This window comes from Eschrichtius robustus, chromosome 16 (genome assembly GCF_028021215.1).
Source record: "Eschrichtius robustus isolate mEscRob2 chromosome 16, mEscRob2.pri, whole genome shotgun sequence".
NCBI classification, from domain to species: domain Eukaryota; kingdom Metazoa; phylum Chordata; class Mammalia; order Artiodactyla; family Eschrichtiidae; genus Eschrichtius; species Eschrichtius robustus.
The window spans coordinates 54,698,542-54,721,477 of NC_090839.1; the positions used below are offsets into that span (position 1 = coordinate 54,698,542).

At 45.3% G+C, this 22,936-nt stretch overlaps 1 protein-coding gene across 1 annotated transcript in view; it reads right to left on the reverse strand.

Annotated features, from left to right (window-relative positions):
- The window catches only part of ADCY9 (adenylate cyclase 9), a 126,805-nt gene extending 105,578 nt beyond the window's left edge, over positions 1 to 21,227 (reverse strand). The window contains exons 1-2 of the mRNA XM_068565538.1: positions 21,108 to 21,227; positions 19,080 to 20,815 (exon numbers count right to left, since the gene is read on the reverse strand). Coding sequence (XP_068421639.1) covers positions 19,080 to 20,772 — 1,693 coding nt within the window. The 5' untranslated portion in view covers positions 20,773 to 20,815; positions 21,108 to 21,227. The remainder of the gene's footprint in view (positions 1 to 19,079; positions 20,816 to 21,107) is intronic.
- Positions 21,228 to 22,936: the final 1,709 nt, after the last annotated feature.

The following is a 22,936-nucleotide window of genomic DNA, read 5'->3' on the forward strand; positions in this document are numbered from 1 at the left end:
CACCACATCAAGTCTAAACTTGATGAAAGGAATGAAAGGAAGCCCCCGACCAGTGGGGGAGGAGAGCGGTTGTGTCTGCAGGGGCAAGCAGGTAAGAGCTGCTGCAAGGGGCCAGCAGAGTGGGGAGGCGGGGAGTCCTTCCACTCTGGGGGCTGAGGAGAGGGGAGGAGTGCAGAGAGGCCCTGCTCTGAGACAACTCAAACAGTAAGGGTGCAGGCTCAAGGCAGAAAAAACAGTTGTGCCAGGTCTAAGGGACTGGACCCATCTCGGGGAAATGAACAGTAGAAATGCAAAGTCTGAGTTGGTTGCATAATCCAGTTTCACAATTTCTCCTAAGAACAAGCACCTAAATTTTCATTTTAAAAACACTGCATGTGGACTTGCCTGGTGGCACAGTGGTTAAGAATCTGCCTGCCAATGCAGGGGACATGGGTTCGATCCCTGGTCCAGGAAGATCCCACATGCCATGGTGCAACTAAGCCTGTGTGCCACAACTACTAAGCCCGCGTGCTACAACTACTGAAGCCTGCGCGCCTAGAGCCCGTGCTCCACAAGAGAAGCCACCACAATGAGAAGCCCGCGCACCGCAACGAAGAGTATCCCCCGCTCACCACAACAAGAGAAAGCCCACACGCAGCAACAAGGACCCAACTCAGCCAAAAAAAAAAACACTGCATATTTTCATTAAAGTCACAGCCTTAGTGCTTTGCATCCTTAAGGGCCATTTTCTTTCTTTATGCCCCCACCTCCAACCATCCTTGACAGCAGAAGCCTGATACTCTTTGGGGGATCTCCCTTTCACCTGTTCCAGAAAGAGACCCCACCCCCACCTGGCCCCAGTTGATGGAGCAAGGTAAGACCAAGCCAACAGGCCCTCACTCCCCTTACTGGTGACTGGTGAGAGCATGGACATGGTCCTGCCCTGGCCAAAGGGACCTGAGGGAGGTCTGCTCAGGGATGTCTAGGAAAAGTTTCATTACTAATAAAATAAGACATGCATGTGAAGGAAAGGCCCTCTTCTTTACTGGATGTCATCATGTCACCTGGAATGTCTGCAGCCACCTTGTGCCACAAGGGAAGACATCTCCCACACAACAGGGATGGCAGAGAGCAAAGACAGACAGCACCCGGGTCCCTGAAAATGTCATCAAACCTCTGACTTAAAACCCTGGAACTGCCACACTTCTTGTTATATGAGATAAGATATTCTTTTATTTTTAGCTACTTTTAGTTAGGTCTTCATTAACTCACACACTACTAATTTGAAACTATCTTGGCTTTATTTGTTAAGCATTTCTACATATGTTTACATCCCTTATGAAGTGGGGAGTTTTCTATTTTATGGTGAAGCTTTGTTTTGTTTTACAACAAACATCTCCTGTGTTTTTTTTTTTTCCTTTTACTTTTTTTTTTTTGGCTGTGCTGCGCGGCTTGCAGGATCTCAGTTCCCCGACCAGGGACTGAACCCGGGCCACAGCAATGAAAGCCCAGAACCCTAACCACTAGGCCACCAGGGAACTCCCCGACATCTCTTCTTTAAGGAAAGCACACAGTAAGAGCTCTGGCAGCATTTTACACAGTTCAGGGAAGGCACTCAAGCTAGTGGACATAAGTGTTCCAGGCCCTGGAAGATGTACTCACTGTGATCTCCCCATGGCTAAATAAAGCATCACTTGCTTTAAGATCCTTCACTCTATGCTACACTTCTTAGCAATCTTGTTCCTATTAACTAGGCCCCCCACATATTTTGATTTCATGGAGGAAACGCCCTGGCAGTAGATATGAATATTCTACCCGTAGAAAAATACACTATATTCCCCAATGTAAAGCAATACATTGGCACCTAGCTTATATATCAGTCTCATGATTAGCATGAATCAGTCCTCCTAAACTTGTACAACTCTGGACACCAATGGGAATGAAGATTCTGAATGTCTGACTTCTATCTCTCCCAAGAGGCTGCAGTAGCACCATCCACCGCATCCCTCTGTGTCCTGCAGAGATGAACTACAAAATCTCAATCTCCAATCGCACTGCTTTGTACTACGATACATTCCAATTAATTGTCAGTGTTAATGTTAGTCTGCGAGGTTTCTGTGTTTTCTATAACAGCTTTTTTGAGATACAATTCACATACCGTACAATTCATCCATTTATAGTATACAATTCAGTGATATTTAGTATATTCACAGAGTTATACAACCATCACCACAATCAATTTCAAAACATTTTCACTGCCTCAAAAAGAAACCCCATACCCATAAGCAGTCACCCTCCTTTTCCCTTCAATTCCCCCAGCCTGAGGCAACCACTAATTTATTTTCTGTTTCTATGGATTTGCCTGTTCTGGACACTTGAAATCCTTTAATATGCAGCCTTTTGTGTCTGGCTTCTTTCGCTGAGCAGGATGTTTGGGAGCTTCATCCACATGGTAGTGTGTGTCAGTGCTTCATTCCTTTTTATGGCTGAACAGTATTCCATCTAACGACAGACCACATTTTGTTTATCTGTTCAGCACTGGATGGACATCTGGATTGTTTCCACCTTGCGGCTGTTACGACAAATAACGTTTTCTGGTTTTCTGGGTGCACACCTGGAGTGGACTGCTGGGTCACATGGCAACGCTGTGTTTGACCTTCTGAGGAGCCACCAGGCTGCTCCCGCCCCGGCAGGGGGCTCCACCTCACACCCCGCCAGCACGATGGGTGTAGTCTGGGGGAGTTTTGAGACAAGGACCACGGTTTATTCGTCCTCCTATCCTCAATCCCTACTAGGTCCTCAAAAACTTTGTTTAATGAATGAATGTGAACAAATGTGGCTTAAAAAAAGAAAAAGAAAAATGTAGCCCAGCAGCAGAGTAACAGGCGCTTTCAAGGACTGTTCCTCCCTGGCGGGATCCTGACACAGGCTACACGCTCCCTCTGTGCCCTGGAGGAGGTGCCCCCACTTACCTGCAGTTTTACCTCCCCACCCACAGGCTCGAAGAATATCCTAGCAGAAGGCAAACGACATCTGCTGCAACCCCGTGGGCCCGAGGGCTGCCTCACAGTGTGGGCTCATCCACTCGTGGGCATCGTAACCCAGCCGCCCTACAGAGCGTTCCAAGCTGCGCACAAGGGCAACTTCTCAGGGGAGCCAATAAACACACCTTGGGGGGGGGGGCAACACCACTCCCCAGAGTGGGGGCTGAGGTGGCACTGGAGCATCCCACCCACCCTATCTTCTCAGCACACGGCCTCCACCATCACCTTCGTGGCCACAGAGGGACCCTGCCTCTTCCTTTGCCCCAAAGGAGGAAGAGTGGTTTTCTGATTAGAAACCCACTTTTCTCCTCTTCTACCCTGAACAGTACTGACACTTAATATCGCTGACATGTTCACATACTCTTTCTTGTTTTAACTACATAAAAACAAATAAAAATGAACTATGAACCAATGACCTTGTTTGGGAGCTGAGCGCTTTCGGTAGCCAATGTTGTTTTAGAAGAACGTTCTATATTAAGGTCGCACTGTGGGAACACTGCTAGCCATGGGTAGTATCCTACATCCCCATGCTCAAAGGACAGTTAACAAGTGGAGAGTGTCCAGATGGCACGGGAGGCCCCCGGCTCACTCGCCCCACGGAAACCAGAGGGGAAGCCTAATTTTACCACACTGTATTTAGACAGTTTGGATTCATTTGAACAAGAAAGTTCCTAGAGCTGTTCAGGGCTTTTTTTTTTTTTTTTTTTTGGTCAATATTTAAATAGCACTTTTTTAAAGCTTGCCCTAGATAACAACTGTTTATCTAACATACAATTCCAAAGTTGCCAAATCCAATGCCAGCCCAGAGGGGACAGCCAAAACCCATATGTTTATCAAAAAGAAAAGGTCTCTAAACATGTTACATCTACATGATAGTTCTTTTCCTAATCGCAATACCACTCCAACTTACAGGGAACAAAGTCATTTCAATCAGGATACATCATTCATAGCTACCTATTATCAGCTTGGCTCTCAACTGAGAGGACATTTGCTGAAACATCTGATTGCCAGATGTGACTAATAACAGGGTCCTTCTTACAAGTTTCTCATTTTAAAAAGTGGCAGAGGTTTGTCCAAAAGTTAAACACAGAGTTACTCTATGACCCAGCAATTCCACTCCTAGGCATATACCCAAAAGAACTGAAAACATGTACTCAAAAAAAAAAAGAAGGTTCACAACAGCACTATTCACAATAGTCAAAAGGTAGAAATAGCTTAAATACCCATGAGCAGATGAATGGATAAACAAAATGTGGTCCATCCATACAATGAAGTATTATTCAGCCATAAAAAGAAATGAAGTTCCAATACATGCTACAACACGGATGAACCTTGAAAATATTATGCTAAGTGAAAGAAGCCAGACACAAAAGGTCCCATATGATCCATTCACACGAAATATCCAGCGTAGGCAAATGCCTGGAGATGGAAAGTAGATTAGTGATTGTCAGATGCTGGGAAGAGGGAGGAATGGGGAGAGACTGCTTAAAGGATATGGGGTTTTCATCTGGGGCCATGAAAATGTGCTGGAATTAGAGGTTGTACAACACTGTGAATGTACTAAATGCCAATGAATTGGTAACTTTAAAATGGTTAATTTTATGTAATGTGAATTTCATGTCAATTTTTTAAAAAAGTGAAGAGAACATCAGGAAAGTGTCGGATTACAGCAAGGAGGTGGGTGGCAGAACAGAGCCCTTAAAAAGTTCTCCATGTGGTACGAGAAGCCCAGCATCAGTTTATAAAAGCAATTAGGGCAGCATCACCAGGCCTGTAGTTTAGACTGGGAGCCAGTCAGGTTCAGATCAATCCTAAATCCCTACCCAAGGATTTTTCATGACAGTCTTACAAAGACTATCATTAAGAAATGTCTACCCCTGATCCCAGACGCTGGGCGAGCAGCTCAGGATGCCCCGTGGAGAAGTATGAACTGAGCACCTGACACATGAAAATACATTTTTCTTTATCTGTAAAAGGGGGGAAGCGGGAATTCAAGTGCTGCGTTCACAGTCTTAAATCAGCCATAACATTTATTAACATCTCTTCAGAGAGACGAATGCACCTTCCGCCCACCAGACACAAAATCACGAATAGCAGTGACTACGTCCTCACCCTGCTCTATTTTTCTGCACAGCCCCATTGCTGTGAAACACTGTGTCCAGCTTCTCATGTATCTGGTTTTACAGTCTCCCTTACCGCAATCCCCATCCCGATACCGCTGTGCCTGGAGCTCACGGCAGGGGGAGAAGCACATGCAAAGGGCAGGTGAGCACCAAAGACGAAAGGTGAGTTGTCTGGATAGGAGGGAAGCCTGCATCTGACTCCCTCCTTGACTCTCGGTGGTGGGGGTCTGACACTAGAGCTCCCACTCCCGCTGTGCCCCCCCCACCCCCGCTTCCTCACAGCTGCTGGGGAGGGGGGGTACCATCCATTGCATGGGTTTCAACACTTATGAAACAGGCTGCGGGGAGGGGCAGGGTGAAAACCAACATCTGCTAAACACCTACCACGCACCAGGCGCTCTTACGTGCCCCATCCCATTTGATCAGAACCAGAACCCCTCAGGTTAGGCGACACGCTTTCCTAAAGAGAAAACTGATGCACACATGGCGTTTATTAACATGTTGACTACCTGGACAATTAAGACATTGACAACCCATCCTCTTAAGAATTAAATCTACCTTAATTTTTAACCTCAGAGAACAGCCTTACTAAACCAGAAGGCCGAAGCCTCCATAGGCTTGGCAGACACAGGAATGTAACCTGCAGCGTGAGGAGCGAGCACAGATCAGGTAACTTCGGAGTCGCCTGGGCCTGCACTGGGCGCCTGGCACCTGGCCAGGCCCTTCAGGAAGAACAGACCTTCCTAAAACAAACAGCAACCACAGACTAGCACCATACTAAAGGCTGGACGACTAAATTTGGGGGCTGCAAACCCATGCACACCTTCAGCTTAAACCAAAGAGGAAGAAACAAGGCCTCTCCTTCCTTGGCAGTGTATTAGAGGATGCCCAACACACACACTTCCTATACAATCAGCTATTCTTACCAGATCGTTCTTGGGAAAGTCTGCAAAGTACTTTCCCAAAATTCTGGTAAATTTCAACAACAATCAACACTTCCCAAATTTAACATTCACGTTTTAGCATTATAATACAACGAGTTATGGAATGAACTGTTAATGAATTCTAATTAATTCATTATTAGTTATAGAATCTATAATTCCCATTTTCTATCTCCACACACGCAAAAGAAACCTACTTCAGTCTTGTGGAAAACATGCTACATTTACTAAGACACAGATTTGATTCAAATTTCCCTTTCTCCTCCCCCTTAAAAATATACTAAAAATAACTGTCATAACATCTTACTCATCTGAACTCAGTACCTAGCAACTTATTCAGAATATAGCTGACAACCAAAAACTTGCACAAAGACGGAACTCTTCGTCTCCTTAATGAAACTATATCTGCAAGGTTAATGAGCTTGGTTATTTGGGGGTTTTTTTATGGAGTAAAGTGAAAACCAGGAGCAAACCTGTTATAGGAAAGCATACACTGATAGCTACATAAGCTGACAGCAAGACAGCAAGCAGAAAAAGTATTTAAAAACATAAGAACTGGAAAAACAATAATCTTGGTTTATTTAAAATAAAGCAAAAAGTCCTATTTTTATAGTCAAATTGCTATATCAATAAAAGCCAAATAACAAGCAATAAAAATAATTGAGTCAACAAGAAAATTAAATTTTATTTGGCATATTTCATTTTTATGAAGATAAAAAGTGTTTTATACATTTCAGAAACACAAAACCAAATGTTTAAACTGCTTAACCAGGAAAACGTCTGATTGACTAAAGGGGAAAATCCTGAGCTCTTCAGAAAACTTGGCAAATCCAGAAAGACTTATTAATACTATATTTGATACTTATATCTAACAACATATCAAATGAGGCTGGTTTCAAAGTCAACCACATGCTACTCCCAAAGCTGTCTATTCGGGAACTGGCTGGGAGAAAGGAAGGGGATCAGGGAATTTAATATTTAATCAACATGGATCAAGCTTAGAAAAGAGAACAGCTGTTAAAAAAAAAACTAAACTGATTATGTGAAACTACAATTCAGTATTAAATCTCATTTAATCATGTCTCTCAGGAAAACTTCTAAACACTAGTGAAAATGAAATAGCCATATTTTAGTCAAGTTATATTATTAAATAATAAAAGATATTTTTATCATTTCAATTTATTTTCAGTTTGACTGTTGATTTCAAAAAAAGAATCACTTTTCCATCAACTGATGAATGGATAAACAAAATGTGATCTATCCATACAATGGAATATTATGCAACCAAATAAAGGGATGAAGTACTGATACAGGCTACAACACAGGCAACCTTGAAAACAATATGCTCAGTGAAAGAAATCAGACACAAAAGGCTGCATATTGCATGATTTCATGTGTATGAAACATCCAGAATAGGCAAATCCACAGAGACAGAAAGTAGATTAGTGGTTGCCAGGGGCTGGGAGGTTTAGGTGGAAATGGGAAGTGAGTGCTAATGGGTACAGAGGTTCATTTGGGGGTGATAAAAATGTTCTAAGATTGATTACGGTGATGTGCACACATCTGTGAATATACTAAAAATCACTGAATTGCATACTTTAATAAATGGTACAGTATGTGAATTATATGTCAAAAAAGAGCTGTTATTTAAAAAAGAAAAGCTTAAAATCAGCCACTCTAAGAACCTTGTTCATATTCCTTGTTCAGGAAAGTTCCACACACCATAAGCAATGTTGTTGAAAGAAACAGAAACCTTAGTGCAAACTGGAACACCTCCAGGGGAGTATATGGAATTGGAAATTTAATAGCTACTAAATAAAGTAACATCATGACTAGAGCTATGAAAGCAAACATTTGCATTTGAACTTCAAATGGCAAAGGGACAAAGTTGTTATCTTAGAATCATCAGCTCTGAAAGTGTTCATAAATCACAATTTCTTTCAGGAGCCAGAAAGAACACAGAGTTAATTAAGTTATTCCAGCTGAGAAAGTCACTATGAAATGTGTGTTAGAGACCAGAAAAATCCTTTGAAATGTTCTGTTTGCATAGTGTTCCAAAAGTTTTTAACCTCCTGCAATTACTGACACACTGAGTCAGTCACCTTAGCTGGTAGAAAACATATGACTCCAACCGGCTGTGAATAACAGTCTCTCTAAGGGAAGCTACAGTTTCACAAGTTGGGCCTTTGTTGAGGTGAAATTCTCTCTCAGGTCAGATGACATATGTACCCAGAGTCAACGCTGTCTTTCAGAACAAAGTAGAGTGTTTTTCCTTTTCATTTTGTTTCACCAGCCATGCAAATCACAGAAAATGTTTTATTACTTTCCATGAGCTGCTTTGCTATGCTTCGCTATTTGTAAGAAAGGATAAGAAAACCATTCAATTTCTTTTATAAATCCTTTATAATTAAATCCAAGGGTTTCCTTTTATCATTTGGTGACCTCCAATTTCTAATTAAGAGGCCTAAGCTAGACACTTTCCAGGTGTATTAATTTGGGGGCTACTAAAGTCACACTAACTACACAGTAAATACATAGGACCCTGGCATACTAACTATACAGTCAGCAGATCCAGGAACTCACCATCAGGAGCAAGTGAGTCTTGTATTAACGGAATGATCGGTAAGAGCATTATTAATCCAGTATTTGCTCTGTCCTGCCAGTCAAAAACTTGCCAACACAAGTGAAATTCATCTTACTGGCAACTAACCTTCCAATCTCTCTCCAAAGTAATGTTCAAACAGAAACTGAAGCACATTTTTTAAATTTAATCACTTCACATTTTCTCCAAGCCATTTCAAAAGTAGTTCTCAAACTTTCAAAATAAAATGGGGTTCCTCTAATGATACCCTGGCTTTATATAACAAATGTGATTTTAAAAATGTGTAAATTATACTTCTATAACTCAATCTTATTTACTTATATTTAAAGGAAGTAAAGAATCCTTTAGAACATTAAGAATTTCACCATGCCCTGCAATTTAGCAGTTAGGTAAATCTGAGTTTCCATATGCTAAATTTATCTAAGTAAGGGTTCACAGTTTAAACAAATGAATGAAGAAGAAACCAGTTTTTCATATGAATAACGCGTACTATGTTCCAGTCACAGAAGCTCAGCTATTCTTAGAGAAGGGTGGGGGATTTAAAGCGCATCTAGTTCAAACTTTACGTTTTACAAACAGGAAGAAACTGAGACAGAGAGATTAAATTATTTTCCCGAAAGTGTTTAACTAGTTAGTGGAGAAAACATCTTAAGATGAAAAGCTAATCTACTGAACAAATTTATTTTTTCAAACAATAATTCTATAAAAAAAAGTACTATTCTTTCAGAACATCACCCTTCCCTGGTTTTAGACAGCTCATTCACAAAACAAAAATTAACATTAATGACCACAAGAAGCATTTCTCTATGGGGAAAAGAACTCGTTTATGAAGTTACAGAATGCAGTATAATCCACACTTGAGACGTTAACACTTAATAGGGCAGAACTAAATCAATGCGTAATAGTCTCTTCCACTTAAAATGTCAAAGTCTTAATGGGATATTGTATGTTGATATCCATAAACAAGAATATAAATCACCTGCATGTGGGTTTTCTTCCTCTCTACAAACTACGTGGTAAAAAAACAAAGTTAATATTTCCCATACAATTCAAACATAAATATAAATTATCCAAAAGCTGCTTTCAGTAGCACATTTTTCTTTGGGAGGAAAAAAAAAAATGAACAGAATTTAATAGCATTACATAAAAATCCTGGAAATCATGCACAAAGATTATGCTGGAGCTTTGCCGAAAAAAGGGTATGCTGGCTTTCCATGTGCATAAATTATAATCAAATAGGAATTGTAAGGAGCTACAGTATTATTAAAGATAAATATACTTCTTGAAATCTCTGTTTTAAAAAGCTTAAAAATGATTGCCTAAACTAAGCCATTCAACCCCATATTTCCTGAACCCTAAATAAACACTTGGGTTTTCAATCCTCTGAGTTCCTGCCCAGTGGCCTTCCCCCGCGCAGGACCCGGGAGCCCGGGACTGCCCACTCTCCCACACCCATGGGCCCATTTCACACTCCCGGGCACTGTCCCCTCTCCTTCCCTAAGTTCTTTAATGATCCTACCGGTAGCCTCTATTTAATTAACCACTCAACTATTCCTGGAAAACCAGTTGTTGCCTTCCCTCTCCCTTCTGGTTTGTTCCATGTAAATGTCTGGGCTGTGGTTATTCTTCATTCATTCATTCATGTCACAAATATTGAGCATCTGCTATATGCCAGCTATGTTTCTGGCACTAGGAATACAGCAGTAAATAAAATGTGCAAACATTCCTGCTCTCAAGACACATTCCAGTGGGGTGGAGACAGATCAGAAACAAAATAAGTAAGTCAAATGCACATTATACAAGACAGAAAGGAGAGTGGCAGGGCAGTCATTCCAGGAATTACTATTCAGAACAAGGTTCCTGTGAAGGGGATTCCTGAAGCTGAGCCTCCTGGAACCCTTCACAGCTGCCCTGGGGGATGGGGCTCGACGGGCTGGGCGCACACTTCAGTCTGCAAACAAGTGATCTACATTTTGGTCTAGGGTTTCTTTCATTTTATTGTTCTTTATCCTTATTTACCAACATTCACAGGCACCTGTCCCTCAACAGGCATTAGTGGGAAGATACCGGAGACAGATATGCTGCATTGCTCTATAATTGTCAATTGTAAGAATGTAAATTAAAGCTTCTGACGAGCTTGAAAAAGCACAAACCATTTGTTCAGCAGTGCTCTTTCTTCATATAAACATGCATATACTGTTAATTTTCTTTTCAAAAAAGAAGAGGGTAAACCTTACCTCAGTCTCGCTAAACAAACATACCAGACAAACAGAATTAATGAGATTTTAATGCCTATGATTTCTCTACTCCATAAAAATGTTACTCGATGAGTACAAACACTGCCAGTTTGTATGAAAAGGATTCAGGGGCCAACTGGAAAGGGTTCTCAGGGCCCAAGATAGCACAGTCTGAGCATCAAAAAAAAGAAAAAATGATATCTGTAATGGAGTGAAATACACCAAAGAAGCTAAAATCCAAGAGTTTACATTGATTCTTGAAAAAAAGCCCCTGGTCACCTTCACAAGATGTTAAGAAACCAACTCAGCCTGAAAACTGGTGGATAACGGGAAAGAATCAAGCAAATAGAACACAAACTTCTCAACATACACAGTCCCCAAGATCCTAAGATTTCACAATGGCTGAGATAACAACGTGCCTAAAAACACTGAACAGGAAAGAGCTGAGCGAAGAAAGGTATAGTTTTTTTTCTGTTGTTGCTGCTGCTAAGAAAACTGTCCCCACTTTCAGTAATGCTAGTTAGTGAATCTAATCTCTACGGAGAGTTACTATGTGCCGAGTACTTTTCTAAGTACTTAATATTATTTCCTCTTTTAATCCTTAAAACAATTCTATGAAGCGGGGACCAATGTTTTCTCATACAGTCCTTTGGGATTAAATACTGGCTCCACCACTTAGTAGCTTCTTCTAGCTGTGTGACCATTGCAAGTTACTTAACCTCTCTGTGCTTCAGTTCCCTCACCTATAAAATGGAGATGATAAGTCTCCCTATCTCCAGCCCTTTTTGTATACAGCATATTTGTTTAGGTGATTATTTGATTAACGTCTACTTTCCCTTCTAGGCTGTAGGGTCTAAGAGGGCACGGAGCTCTATCTCCAGAACCTAGTCCAGGCCTCACAAATAGTAGAAACTCACTTGATACTTAATAAATAAATGAGTTTACAGCAGAATACAGTAGAGCTGAATAACTAACTACTCTGGTGTAAACCTTGTCCAATATCTCCAGAGTCCCAAAGCTAAAGATTTTCCCAGAATTTCTCAACTATCAAGGGTCACATCATCTTAAGTACCTCTAAGCTCTGGGGACCAGAAGCAGCCCAAGAACAATACTGCCTAAACTCCCTAGAGTTTTTCAGTAAAGAAGCTGCCAAACCTGGCAGCTACAGTTTAACTAGGGCAAGTTATTGGTGTTCTGTATTTTGGACACTTGCCCTTTTTCATTCGAGAAACTGACACAATCACAGTCCCTGGTGTGTTCTGGGTTTCAGTACCCAGTTATGCAAGATGTGCACCAAACAGAGTGCCGGAAAAAAGAACACCCTTGAGTGCAGTACAAAACGTGACTCCCCAGGCAGAAGAGTTGGTTATTATTTATTTAACTCCGGTTGCAATCAAGTCACTATGCTAATAAGTGCTTTACTTGAATAATCATCTCGTTTGAGTCTCCCAATAGGCCTCTGACAGAGGCGCTATCATTCCTAGCTTGCCCAAGGTTCCACAGTTCAGAAATGAGAAATGAATCCAAATGTATGGGAAACCAAAACCCACGCACAGGACCGCTATACTATTCTGCCAAAGGGGGAGCCCTTCAAAAAATAAATCAAAAAACAAAGTTGACAGTCTTCATCCTGACCCCTCAACACCAGCAGCAGAGATCTGGCAGAATCACTAAGGATTTTTTTGAGAAAAAGGAAATGTATGAACTGAAGTCACTTGCTACTTCCACAATAAATGTCACACGTCTATCCTAATTCCAGTGTGAACTGTTCCATCTACATGAGAATGTGTTTGGGGAGTAGGTACAAAACCCTCACTCTTCCTATCTTACCATTTAGGGAAGCAGTTCTGAAAGTGCGGTGTGCAGACCCCCATGGGTCCCTAAGACTTCTACAGGGCATCTGTGAGATCAAAACTATTTTCATAATAACACTAAGACATTATTTGCCTTTCTCAGTGTTGACACTGGCCTTGATGGTACAAAAGCAAAGGTGGTTAAGACTGCTGATGCCTGACTAAACTGGGTGGTGGCACTAAACTGTGCTAGTCATCAGTGAGCTCTGTCCCACCACACACTTGCAGAATGAAAAAACGGTCATTTGCACTTAAGAATGTCCTCTGATGAAGCAGTAAAATCGAATAATTGTGTTAAATCTTGAGTGCGTGTCTCTTTAATGTTCTGTGGGATGACATGGGAACAGCACCGCCCAGAGCACTGACGTGATGGGTTGTCACCAAAAGCATCTGCACACCTGTTTGGGCTGCAAGCTGAACTAGCTGCTTTTTTGATGGAACACCATTTATACTTGACCCACAGACAGACTATGGTCACTCAGACTTGAGTATCTGGCAGACTGTTCCTGAAAAATGAATGAAATGAGTCTGTCGCTTCAAGGAAAACAACTGAGAGTATTTGTTGCCAAGGATGAAACTCAAACTTTCAAGTAAAAACCAGAATTTTGGAAAGCTTTTATCTGCCACTGTGAAGCTGACATCGTCCCTATATTTAAAGACTTCGCTTATGTCAACATTTGGAAGATCTGCATAACTCAAGAAACCATAATTTTGCAAATGACCAATGCATGACGTTAGAAAATCACACCTGGGGAAAGGTTCGTTTAAAAATCCAACGGGGTTTTGATAGCAGACGAAAAAACTGATTAGTAGGATTTCAGATTCCATATTGCAACTAACCCTTAAGAAACTACCACTTCTTGGATGTTGGTACAGTATCAAAGAAAAACATCCACAACTGTCTAAAACAGCTATCAAAATGCTCCTCCACTTTCCAATTATGTATCTCTGAGAGCCAGATTTTCCACACATTCTTCAACATAATGCAACAGACTGAAGGCCAAAGCAGTTAAGAAAATCCAGCTGACAGGCTTAAAAATGGCTAACATGGTAAATATTTATTATGTGTGTATGTGGAATGACTATACTCTCACAATATCGAAATCCAAACAGAAATACCAATTAAGTCACCAATCAACAGAGAGACGAAAATTTAAGCACATGTGCACACACGACAGAAAATTCACTGTGTTCTTCTTTTCAAGATTATTATTCCACAGCAAAGTACATAGGCGACACTGACCAGTAGGTAGAAACACAATTATTATTTGAAGGCTGGCTAGTAGATGAGAACCCCGAAATTTCTTTACTTATTCTATTTGCTTCTTTTTAATTTTTCCTTCTTAGTTAGTCTACCTGAAAAGATTACCCTCCTCCCTTCATTCCACCTGAAATTCAGCGAACCATACCTTTAACTTTCTTTGCCAAAGGCTAATTCTACTCAAAAGCTGGTCCTCAGAATTAACAGCTGGGGGGGGGGGGCACCTCCCTGGTGGCGCAGTGGTTAAGAATCCACCTGCCAATGCAGGCGACACGGGTTCGAGCCCAGGTCCGGGAAGATCCCACATGCTGCGGACCACGGGCGCACTAAGCCCGTGCACCACACTACTGAGCCTGCGCTCTAGAGCCCCTGAGCCACAACTGCTGAAGCCCGCGCACCTGGAGCCCGTGCTCCACAAGAGAAGCCACCACAACGAGAAGCACGCACCGCAACGAAGAGTAGCCCCCGCTCACCGCAACTAAGAGAAAGCCCGCGCACAGCCATCCATCCATAAATAAATAAATAAATAAATATTTTTTAAAAAGAATTAACAGCTGTGTGCTCCTCTGGAAGCCACATAATTTGGTCTGAAGGAGCCTGAATAAACGGTCATCTGGGGCTGCCTGAGCACGGACTCCACAGCTGTTTGTCTTCTCCGATCCCAGATGTCAAGCCAAATTTTCTGCTTCATCTTATCTCTGCCCCTTGCTACTCGAGAGGCTGTTTCGACGTGCACAAGAGAGACCGCGCAAGGACGCAGGTGAGCAGGGAGTTTCTCTTCAACATGACTTAAGAGCGGACACCAAGCGGTCAGCTGTGAGCGAGCACTACCGTGGCAAGGGTTACAAACTATCCAAGCTACCGGTTGAAGCCAGGGGTGCATTTGAGCAAGCAAACTGCACCCCAAACTAGTGTGTAGCCAGGGCTCCTAACTGTAGCTGGCAGGAAACCAGGGAGCCCAGACATCCAGTTTGGGACAGCTGCTGGCAAAAGCTGAAGCGCCAAGTGCGTCTGTCCACTGTCAGTTTGAGGAGTGGCCCCAGACAGGGGCTAGACAGTGACTCTTCCAAGTGCCACCCATCAGCACATGGTGAAGGGCTCGGTCACTGAGGTGGCCAGTGGGTAACCATCTCTACCAATGCACATCAACAGACCTTTCGCCGAGCTAAAAGCTTGGTTTCGGGGGAAAGTCTTGTTTTGTTTCTGCACCTAACAATGCAATAGCCCCGGCATTCCCTTCTACAAATGCATGAGTGTTGGTGTCGATTTGGAATGACTGTGCACCTTCGTTTTGTCTTCCTAGTATTTAAGAGAAAAGATGACTATTTTCTGACAGTTTCACTTTCTTTGTGACTCTCTACCTATGAAAGGAAAAACTAACAGTTCTAGACAACACTCCTCACCTTTTTGTTTGTGGCCCAAGACAGAACGGAACAGCCAGTACCCTCATGGGCCCGGTGGTATGTCCCAAATAGTGTGAAAGGACCCTTCTTCTCATCACTCAAATCAGACTATTTCTTCCTAATCTTTAATAATAATTGCCCCTCACTTTCCGGATCATTTCCAAAATCCTAGTCCTGTGCTGAAAATTCTTTCAGCCTTCTCTCTAAGTGACTGGGCACCCTCTCTAAAATTTCACACACAAACTTTATCTTTTACTTGTTTATTGTCTGATCATCCTATTAGAACAGAATCACCATGAGGGCAGAAATTTTGGTGTTTTGTTCACTGCTGTATCCCCAGCACCTAGAAATGTGCCCAAAACAAAATAAATTATCTGTTGAATGAATGAATGGACAAGCCAGGGGCTCCTGGCCTATTTCATATTCTACAACTTGATCCTGCACTTTCCATTCACACCACAGAAACTTCAAAGGCCTCTCACCCATGCCTGATGTCAAACTGTCCCCACGTCAATTCCAGAAACTTGAAAAGCCATTTCCGGTTCAAAGAATCAAGCCCCTCGCCTGCCCCTGTCATCTGTTTAAATACAGCTATAAGTCCAATCCAGCTGATCTTACTAGTGCTCACATCTATCCCCTCATCTCCACCACCACTGTTGTTACCTTGGTCCAGGTCACTATTGCCTCTGCCTGGGATTTACTGAAACAGCTCACTAATCACCAACCCACATTCCCTAGAACCGAAAGAGTAAACTTTCTCAAATTGCAAATCAGATCACCTAAGCTTCCTGCTCAAAGCCCATCAGTGGCTCCCCATTACCTACAGGATGGAATTCAAACTCCTTCCCGGGTAATTGCAGTCTTCCTTGTCCTGATGAACTACTTAAACTGCCCAGTCCACCAAGAAACGTAACCCCAAGCCTTTGCCCACGCTTCCTCCACTGCACCGAATGTCCTTCTTTTATCCACCTGGAAAGCCACTGCTCGACCTCAAGACCCACCAGGTGCATGCACCTCTCTACTGCATTCCCATCTCTGGACTCGACGATGTTTATACCCTCGAGCTCCCCCAGGTCACAAACCATCACGACTCCACCTGTGCGTCTACGGGGCCAGGCGCCGTGAGAGCACAACAGAGATGCTCTCGGGGTGAATGAATATGCAGAAATGATGAAAGTCCACTTCCCACAAAGCCTGTTCAGACAAATTACAGAGCGGCAGCTTCCTTTCACACTGCCAGGCTAGTGCTGGAATCCCCACTTTATTCAATGGATATTCATTTCTACAGAATCCTCTACTGGTTATTTTTAACCCCAACATCAGAAAAGCTGATGCCAACACTGCGTAGAGAAAAATATCTGCCACAAACCCAAAGATGGGCTAAAAGGAATCTTATGTATATAACCTTAGTCCTCTGTATGAAAAGGGTCTTCTACAAACTATGCTATCATCTCAACTGAGCAGATTTGTACAATGTCAGGAAAATTGAACTGTGCAGTTTCAAAAAAGGTCAGGAAGTTGTGTAGACATCCTCTATTACTGGGGTCCCGTCCAGAGGTTTTCAAAATATGCTGAATAAAGCAAAAATCATGGTCTCAGGGAAACTGTTAAAGGAGAGAATATGATACAAAAAAATCACTGGTTAAGCTAAGCCTTCTATCCTTCCCCATCTCCCATCCAGTGCTAAAACTTTTCCTTATAAATATACAGGGTACACAAATTTAAAGAAAAAGTTAATTTACGAAATTTACACTATGTGAGTTTTTCTTAAAAATCAACAAACTCATTCTGGCTTTTCTTTTTTTTTTTTGGTCAGTGTCTTTGAGACCTTTGATCTGTAAGTTGAAAATAAAATTACACATAAATTAACAAAAATGGGTATTGCCAAAGAATCAAAGACCTGGCAATTTCCAGACATACTTAATGATTACATCTGTTTTTATTTTTGAAATTCAAGTAATACACTGTTCAAAGCACCACTTGCAAAACTGCTATCATTGTCATACTTAATCTAATGTACTACAGCGCTGCTCCATTCTTTGAAATCTGTCCCACAACCCCTGAGGACAGAGCCTGAGACACTCAGACCCCAAAGGTGCCAAAATGTCAAGCAGGGATTACATCCGCACCCCACTCCACTGGCACCTCCAGACTCCAGAGCAAGAGACACCCTCCTGCAGAGGAAGACCCTTGTCACGGCAGAATCTCTTAAGCGAACTACAAAGTGTAGCTTCTGACCTCATCAAGGTAGCCTTGCAAGCTCTCAAGGAAGAGAGAATTATGAGGTGAAAATATATTTCTACTCTACCCACAAATTCTTCAACGGCTGGCAAAATTAACAGAATAAAGAAAAATTAGAATAAGAATAAAGCACCCTCGCCAGATAACAGATAAGTAAATGACATGGAACTCCGATCACAAGCAGAGAAAGAAAATATCAACTGAGCACACGGGACTGTGTCAAGGCTGACAATCTACCCAGGCCCTCAAACTCAACCACTTACCAGCGCTGATTTACACTATTACTTCTCCTGACTCTGATTTAAGCTGTTACTTCTCCTTCTGAGGATTCCATTCCCTGGGGCTTTTCACTGTGTAATTATGCAACGTGGGGGCACCACAAAACACAATACAGCTTTACAAATGTTGGCTTTTTAAAAATTAATGTTATTTTCTCTACATACTTCCAAAATAGATGTTCCTCTCAATCCAGAAGACTTTAGTAAAATATAAGGACAATTTTTAAAAAGGAGGGGAGAGGATGTTACTTAGAATTCTTACTTTTGATCCCACTTACTTATACATCATTTCCCAGACCTCAAAGATTTTTGCCCTAAGTGAAAATAAGAAAAATAAAATAAAAGAAGCAGCTCAGTGAAAACATAAAGAATAGCAGTAAGGAGCTTAAGACAGGGACACATCTGAGGGGTTGGGGGAGGGGGTCTAAACTTTCAAATCACCTGGTGGTTTGAGAAGTTCAATATTCTAAAATGCTGCAGTCTATAAGGTAAGACAAATACCATGATAAGAAAGCATTGTTAAATAAATGAAAGCTAAAAATGCAAACATTTTTTAAAAAGAGATCTAGGCAAAAGGCAGTGTGCACTTAGGGGTACATAATTTCATCTAATTCTCAAGGGTCTCGCAGGGCTGAGCCGACTTCCTTTTCCCAGCAAAGTGAGGCCCAGAGAGGAGAAAAGTTTTATTCTTCACATTTTTTGGAAAAAGGCGAAAAACGTTTTAATGGGGCTTCAGGGCGACCAAATGGATCACAAAGGCAATTTTTTATGGTGCTTCAAAGTTTTGACCACTGAAGGGGTCCGATCCCCTTACACTCATCAGACCTGCCCCAGAATCTCAGAAACATTAACAGCCGACTGGCAGGATACATATTGTCAAAGTTCTCCTTCCTTCAAAAAAAGGTGTCATCTATGTCAGCACTGTCAGGGTGTGAACAAATCTGTGATACCTCACTCACTGGGGGAAAAGTCCCACTGGTCCTGAGATGCCCCCATGACAAGGTGTCCGAGAACAACTGATCTGCCTCCAGATGCTGACAGTGGAAAGAGACTGTTTTGTTTTTCCAACACAAATGGGATTGGGCAGGGAGATGACGAGGCAAAGAAATGCACATACCTTTCAACTGGTCAGCAACAACGTTCTGGCCGAGGCGTTCAGTAACCTTCCCATCTTCCATTTCGTACCGGTCATCTAGGTATTTTGCGGTGGCCTCGGAAATGTGAACCTTGCCAGCCACTCCCAGCTGCTCCATGAGATTGGCCAAGTTCACGTCATTGGACCACACGTCGAATTTAAACCTCCTCATGCCCAAGATGCCGCACAAGACAGTCCCTGTGTGAACCCCGACGCGCATGTTCACCATCTCTTTCTTCTCTTGGCAGAACTGCTCGATAGCCCTTATCATGCCCAAGCCCATTTCGATGCAGCAGTAGGCATGGTCAGCCCGAGGCTCGGGACATCCGGCCACACAATAGTAGCAGTCTCCCAGGGTGCTGATTTTCTCACACTTGGTCTCCTCGCACAACCGATCGAAGCGGCCGAACAGATCGTTGAGGAGCCCCACCAGGGCATGGGCGGACTTATTGGCACTCATCTTGGTGAAGCCCACGATATCTGCGAATAAAATACTGACTTCTTCGATCTGCTGCATTTTAAACGGGCGGAAGGCAATAGGGGCTTTCTGTATGGAAGACTTTTTCTTCCTGTTCTTGGGGCTGGAGGTGGCGTGCCTTTTGACAGAATTCTCGCTCTCCTCATCCCCCTGCTTCATCAAGTCATCAGCTATGATTCTTGGCATCACAGAATGAATCATCCTCTCTTTCAGGGCTTTTTCCACTTCCAGATCCTTTCCATGCATAATTGACTGGCCCACCTTAAGGAAGGTGCTCCTGGATCTCACCTGGGACATGATGAACAGGTGGATCCCAATGGCATGAATGCAGATGTGGAGCAGGGCTCGGCTCAGCAGCTCCCAGTGCAGGCCCTCTGCTCCAGGTGAGGGGAAGCAGGCTTTGTCTTGGAAATGATAGCCAAAGGTCTCAAAAAGAACAGAATAGGCCACTCCCAAAATCAAGCTCAAGTACAAAGGTAAGTGCATGACGGTGTAGAGCAAAAAGAGCACTTCAATGCACATGGAAAAGTTCCCCACTTGAGATAAGCAAGTGTCTGTGGGCCTGGCTGCCCGAGTATGATTGAAGCTGTCAACTCGTCCTGAGAGGGGTGTCAAAACCTGAAACTGGGCAGCCAGGGTCAGGGCGAACACCAGGAGGGTGAGAACCAGCGAGGTCCACACGTAATGCCGGCCGTACAGCTTGGTGAAGGTAAACAGAAAAAAGCCCACACACACCACGAGGAAGCACAGAGCAGGGGCTACCATGACAGTCAGTTTGGATCTCATGTGGACCCCAAAATAGATGCTCCAGAGAAGGCAGGCGAAGCCAATGTAGAAGAGCGCATACCGGAAGCGGCGCTGGGTCTGCGGGAAGCAGCGCTCCATGCAAGCCTCCTCCAGGTTCATGGAGTCGAATCTGGGGTCCCACCACCGGCTGGAGGCCCTCTCGAACAGCTGAGGCAGCTTCTTTTTCCTGCGCAGGCGGCCTCCGGCGCCCATTCTCCGGGGGACACCCCCTGAGTCCCCGGAGCTGCTACAGCTGGAGGAGATGCTGTACTTGCAGTGTTTTGGGTGGCTGTTGGAGGACAGCTGCTTGGGGTTGATTTTGACCCTCACGCTGTTGCTGTCTCCGCTGGAGTCACAACTCACCTCGGTGCTGTGGTGCTGCAGCAGCTGCTGGTGGGGCGGGGAAGCCATGTTGCCGAGCGCTCGGAAGCCTCCCGGCCGGGGTCACCGGGACCTGTCAGCGAGACAACCAGAGTTACACTGGGATCTGTTCCTGCAGGTACGCACACCTGAAGGCCACGAGCTCTACCGGTTTCCTAAGTGGGGGCCCCGGCCGTCTGCTGGGAAAGGCACCGTCTGCTCACAACAACCGGGTAATGTCTGAGCGCCACTCCACAGTCCCCCCTCGAGGCCAACCGCAGCCACCGGGGCCGGACCTAGAACACCCGGGGGTCCGAGCGGGGGCTGCCCCCGCGCCCGTCCAGCGCCGCCCGAGCCCGCGGTGCGTTTCCTACGCGCGCACTCGCCTGCTCCGCCGCCGGCTCCGGAGGGAAAGTCCAGCCGAGCCCTCTCACGCCGCGGGCCGCTCTGGCAAACACAGCTCTCCCGGCGGCGGCCGCGGGCCCCTCATGCTGCGCACAGAGCGGCGCCTCGGCCGCTTCAAGGCCGACGGCCGGACCCCCGCCCCGCGCCCGGCGCCCTCGCGCTCGGCTGCTCCGCGGGCGGCGGGCGGGCTGCGAGGCCCGGCGCAAGTTTGCGGATCCCGCGGCGCTGCGGCCGCCCCCGTCGGCGCGGCTCGTCTAGCGGGGCCTGACCCGGCCGCGCCGCCCCTCCCGGCCTCCGGGGCCAACCCCGCGCCCCGGAGCCACGGGGCGCCGAGCGCAGGGCGCGGCGGGCACGGGCCCCTCAGCCGGCGGCCCGTGCGCGGCGCTGCCGCAGAGCCCGCTCCCGGGACGCCCGCCCGCCCACGCCTGGGGCGGCCTCCCGAGCTAGAGATGCCGCCGCGGCCGCAGCCGCAGCCGAGCCCCGCGACGCTACTGCCTCATGTCGGAAGAGCCGCCGCCGCCGCCACCATCTCCAGCCCCCTCCCTCTCCCCCTCCCGCTGTCACTGACAGACTCGCGCCCGCGCCGCCCCTCGCCCCACCACAGCGCGCACGCGCGGCCCGCGCACGTCGCCGCCAGGGCCGGGTACGCGCACAGTGCGCGCGCCAGGACAGCAGGGCTGCGGGACGGGGGCGGGCCGCGCGCTGAGGCGCCGCCCTCCGCCCGAGGCCGCGCTGCGTCCAGGCCGCGGGCTGCAAGCACTAGCGGGGGCGGGTGTTGCGGGACTGCGGGGCTGGGGAGCTGCGGGCACGTTGAGAGACCACCGTTCCCCGCGGCTCGACACCCCTCAGACCCGCTCCGGGGAACCTAAGGGCATCTGCTAGTTAAGGAGCAACTGGGGTGTGACGTTTGGGACATGAAAATGTTTGCCCTCGTGCTCGGCACACCTTGTTTATAAATGGAAGTTTGCAACTATCGCATGTGCCTAAAGGGAGGGTCCCCTTTCTTCATAAGCAATGAGCAAGTGTCACCCGGGGCCCTAGGCCCTCCCTGAGCGCGTCTGGGGCGACCACCGCAGTGCAATCCAAGCCCCAGCCTCTGCTGGCCCAGCCTGGCGGGCCTCCAGGGCGCCGTGGTTGGCCCTAGAAAGCTGGTGACACTGAGAAGCAACTCCTCCAGCCCCAGGGAGAGTTTCCCTTCCCATCCTTGGGTCGTCTCCCCCTCCTCCTGAATAACTGTTTTTCCCTTTCCACAAATGAAGTTTTCAAAGGAGTCTGCTACTCCCGCGGCAGTGTGACAGTGGCCTCTCAAGCATTGTCTGCAACGTGAAGTGCAGTCCTCTGCTCCCCAGGGCACCAGTCCTGACCCTTCTCCTCCACACACTTCACAGTACCTCCTGCCAGTCATGGGGATCTGCGCCCTCCTTGCCTCGCCAGGTTTCACTGTTGAATTAGAAAATAAAGTATCAATAAAATGTGGCTTGTCTATATCATGGAATACTATTCAGCCATAAAAAGGAGTGGCATGCTGATTCATGTTGCAACCCAGGTGAACCTTGAAAACATGATGCTAAGTGAAAAAAGCCAGTCAGGAAAGACTGCATATTGTATGAGTCCATATATATGAAATGTCCAGAACAGGCAAAGACATAGAGACAGAAAGCAAATTAGTGATTGCCAGGGAGTGGGGGTGATGGGAATGAGGAGGGAGTGCTAGTGGGTGAGGGGCTTCTTTGGCGGGTGATGGAAATGTTCCCCAGCTAGATGGTGGTGGTCACACAACACTGTGAAAGTACTGAATGCCACTGAACTA